Raw genomic sequence first — 3,904 nt, forward strand, 5'->3', positions numbered from 1 at the left:
TTTTTTTTTTTTCCTTTTTTTTGGTTTTTCGAGACAGGGTTTCTCTGTATAGCCCTGGCTGTCCTGGAACTCACTTTGTAGACCAGGCTGGCCTCCAACTCAGAAATCCGCCTGCCTCTGCCTCCCAAGTGCTGGGATTAAAGGCGTGTGCCACCACGCAGGGCTCTTAGTTTCTTTTTATGTTGCAAAAAACCAAAAACCAAACCAAACAAAAAAATGAGACAAAGGCAACTTAAGAGAACAATGGCTTATTTCAGCTCCCAGTTAAAGGTTCAAGTCCATCTAGGCAGAGAAGTCAAGGCAACAGGAGGTTGAAGGATCTCCTCACATCACACCCACAATGAAAAAAGAGAGAAAATGTGTGAGGCTCAGCTAGCTCACTTTTTCCACTTCCAGTCAGACACCAACTAGGAATGGTGGCGCCCCTAGTAGGCAGATCTTCCCAGCTCAACGAAGATAATCAAGATAAGCCCCTCAGGCATGCTTAATTCCTAAATGTTATCAAGTTGACAACTAGCTTTAACCACCACAGCTGTCTTCTAAAAAGCTATAAATCCAAAACTTTTAGTATGGATCATAAGGATCCTCTTGACTTGATCCCTGGTTACCTCTTCCTATCTACTCTCCCTGGTCATTTTCTCCACCAGAGTCCTCTCTTCACCCCTCCGACATTCCCTGCATTCTTCCTCCAGAACTTTTGCACTTTCTGTGCCCTGTAAACAACCGCTTCTCCTCTCTGTGCTTCTGACCAACGTCAACAACCCAGGAGAAATTTCCCTAACTGCTCTAAGTTATACATTTATCTGCCTTTTGCGGGGGTGGGGGTGGGGTGGGAAGATGGACTCGTTCTTCTTAGCTCCGAGAGAAGAAGTCTATGAGCCTGTTCTGATCACAGCAATGTGCCCGCGCACAGGAAGCACTCTGCACACACTTATGGAAAGGCTAAGTTAATACAGAAGCTACAAAACTCACTAATGAAAATGAACAGAAACAAGGATATCTCATTAGGAAATCGAACGAGGTAATTCAAAGGGCAGAGTTCACCAGCGACCGTACCTGGGTTGCTCAGGGTTAGAATGTGTCCCTGACTCGCGGGTCTTCACAACACTCAGACTGCAAAGGCTAACTAATGATTGGGGCCCAACACACAAACAGCACTTACTGGCTAAGCAGAATGGGGTCGCACCTTAAGGAAGAACTCTGCCTTCCTCCACAGCAGTGGTTCTCAACCTTCTTATCGCTGTGACCCTTTAATAATACAGTTAGTTCCTCATGGTGTGGTCACCCCAACCATAAAATTACTTTCACTGCTACTTCTAAACTGCAATGCTGCTACTGTTGTGAATCGTAACATAAATATCTGATATACAGGGTATCTGATACGTGACCCCCTGTGCAAAGGTCGTTCAACCTTTAAGGGGTTCCCGACGTACAGGCTGAGATCCACTGCTGCTCCGGCAGTATCTGAGCTGCTTGGTCTGCTGACGCCCCCTCTCTTACCCTCCCCTGCAGGAGAGTCTCCCCTGTCGGCACCCCTCCTTTTCACCCCACTTCCCAGTAGGCACCCACCTGCTGACTGCTTTGGTGAGCACCGGGTAGAGCTTTAGGAGCAGCAAGTATTGGGCGAGCGCTCGCTTGGGAAGCGATCCGAGCTCGGATTCCACCCGCAGCCTGGACACCGCAGGTGCCATCGCGGTCCGGATATCTGAGTCGCCCCGGGCGCCCACCCAACAGCTAGGCAGTCGGGCACCCGGCCCGGGACACGGGGCACAGGGCGGGGACGGCCTGACATTTTCTGCCCTTCCTCGGCCCTCAGTGAGCTCGGCCGTCCCGCCACGCGCGCGGCGAGCTAGCGCACTCTTTTCCCCCGGTCCCTGCGACCCACCCTCCGTGCTCGGCGGAGGATTGGAGAGCCGAGGGGCGGAGCGGGGCGGGGCGGGGCGGGGCGATGGGGGGCGGACCCCGGCTAGGTCCATCTGAGGCCGCTCCTTCTCATTGGCCGAAGCGGTAGCCTCGCGAGAGCACGTGGAGAGCGCGCCAAATTCTCCCCGGAGCCTGACGGAGCTTTGCAGGGTCGCGATGGTCCTCAGGAACAGTGGACGGAGGCACCCCGAGCCGGGCGCGGACGGCGAAGGCAGCCGGTGAGAGCCGGTGTCCTGCTGCCAAGGCGCTGGCGGTAGCCGCGGCCGGAGCAAGCTTGGGCGGGCGCCGTGTCCAGGGGTTCAGGGTGGGGAAAGCAGCGGGCCTGGCGCGCGGCGCGGTGGACCGGGCGGGCTCCCGTCTTCGCCCTGTGTGGTTTCTGTAGTTTTTCTTGAGATGCTAACTCAACTCCGTGGCCCAGCCTGCTTCTCTAGAAATATCTGTGCCTGTCGTGTGACTTGACTAGGGGTGAACATCTATTCTCATCAGACAAGAAGGGAACGGGGAAAGTAAAGGAAGATTCTGTCTAGACCAGCTCGGCGAAGTAAACCAATTTATTGGGATTAAAGAAGCATCCGTTACCCGTGGGCAGCTGCGCCACCAAAAGCCGAAACCCTTACGCATCACATCAGCAAGAGATACTAGAGTATGGTGACAAACGAAACTGATGTGGATATCGTATATAGAGATTGGTGACACTGTGGCAGAATAAGACTGTGTATCAGAATGTGAGCACTCATTGAGTGGAAGCCCGTTTAGAGCTGAATAGTGATAGTGTTTTCCTATTCTATGTGAAGCCCTGGGTTTGCTGTACAACACCTGCATAGCAGCCAGGGTAATTGACCTGGACCAGTAAGCAGTTGTTCAGTGACAGGTTCCTGAGAGAGTGATGGCCAGGGGGATGAGGTGGAGATGGAGAAGGAGATAAGAACACTCAGGATCAGGAGGTGTCACACAGAGTGATGGCTTATGCAAGCAAGTTTATTAGGAAGTACAGCATCTTTTTTTAATGATTTATTTACTTATTTTATGTATGTGAGTACTCTGTAGTTGTCCTGTCTTCAGACACACCAGTCAGATCACATTGTAAATGGTTGTGAGCCATGTGGTTGCTGGGAATTGAACTCAGGACCTTTGGAAGAGCAGTCAGTGCTCTTAACCACTAAGCCATCTCTCCAGCCCCGAGCCATTTCTTCAAGCCCCCAAGTACAGTGTCTTACATAGAGGTTTTGTGCCTCTATGGAAAGGTGGAGGGGACAGTGTCATAGAGCAGGTAGCAGCCTTGGGACAGATAACCACAGCCCCTTAGGATGGGAAAAGATGATTTCTTAGGATCCGGATCCACAGTGCCCTCAAGGCCCTGGTCCCAGGCTATTCCTTGCTCTACCAAGCTCATTCCTGATTTAGAAAAAGGAGCTATATTCTTTTTCATACATCCAAGCCTCAGTCTAACAGTAACGATAGTTACTGTGTTGACTTCTTCATGTCCATGATGCCATGGAAAGCCACGTGAGGTGGGCAGTACTCATACTGTTATGTTCATGCTAGACTTCAGTTTAGAGATGAGAGATGTGAAGTACTTTATCTACATTCACAACTATTTGATGTGCATATATAAATATACATATTATGTATATTAGATTTTATGCATTATATAATTGTGTTATTACAAATTACATGTGGCATTGTATGTTGGATATATAATATATACTTTATATATTACATGTGTATACGAGGCTAGAAGTGGAATACAGAACCTCACATACTCTACCACTAGGACATATCATCAACTAAGGACGTGCCCTTAGTCATTCAACTTTTCCATGTACTTGAGCAGATGGAAAGTTGTTGTTGCATAAATAAATAAAAGCTTTTAGAAACCTTTTGTTAGCCGGGCGTGGTGGCGCACGCCTTTAATCCCAGCACTCGGGAGGCAGAGGCAGGCAGATTTCTGAGTTCGAGGCCAGCCTGGTCTACAAAGTGA

At 49.9% G+C, this 3,904-nt stretch overlaps 2 protein-coding genes across 2 annotated transcripts in view; one reads left to right on the plus strand and one right to left on the minus strand.

Annotated features, from left to right (window-relative positions):
- Window positions 1–1,847, minus strand: part of Pxmp2 (peroxisomal membrane protein 2) — a 13,202-nt gene extending 11,355 nt beyond the window's left edge. Inside the window, exon 1 of the mRNA XM_021163327.2 lies at window positions 1,570–1,847. Coding sequence (XP_021018986.1) covers window positions 1,570–1,691 — 122 coding nt within the window. The 5' untranslated portion in view covers window positions 1,692–1,847. The remainder of the gene's footprint in view (window positions 1–1,569) is intronic.
- Window positions 1,848–2,016: 169 nt separating this feature from the next.
- Window positions 2,017–3,904, plus strand: part of Pole (DNA polymerase epsilon, catalytic subunit) — a 54,562-nt gene continuing 52,674 nt past the window's right edge. Inside the window, exon 1 of the mRNA XM_021162898.1 lies at window positions 2,017–2,141. Coding sequence (XP_021018557.1) covers window positions 2,080–2,141 — 62 coding nt within the window. The 5' untranslated portion in view covers window positions 2,017–2,079. The remainder of the gene's footprint in view (window positions 2,142–3,904) is intronic.

Source organism: Mus caroli, chromosome 5 (assembly GCF_900094665.2).
Source record: "Mus caroli chromosome 5, CAROLI_EIJ_v1.1, whole genome shotgun sequence".
Lineage (NCBI taxonomy): Eukaryota > Metazoa > Chordata > Mammalia > Rodentia > Muridae > Mus > Mus caroli.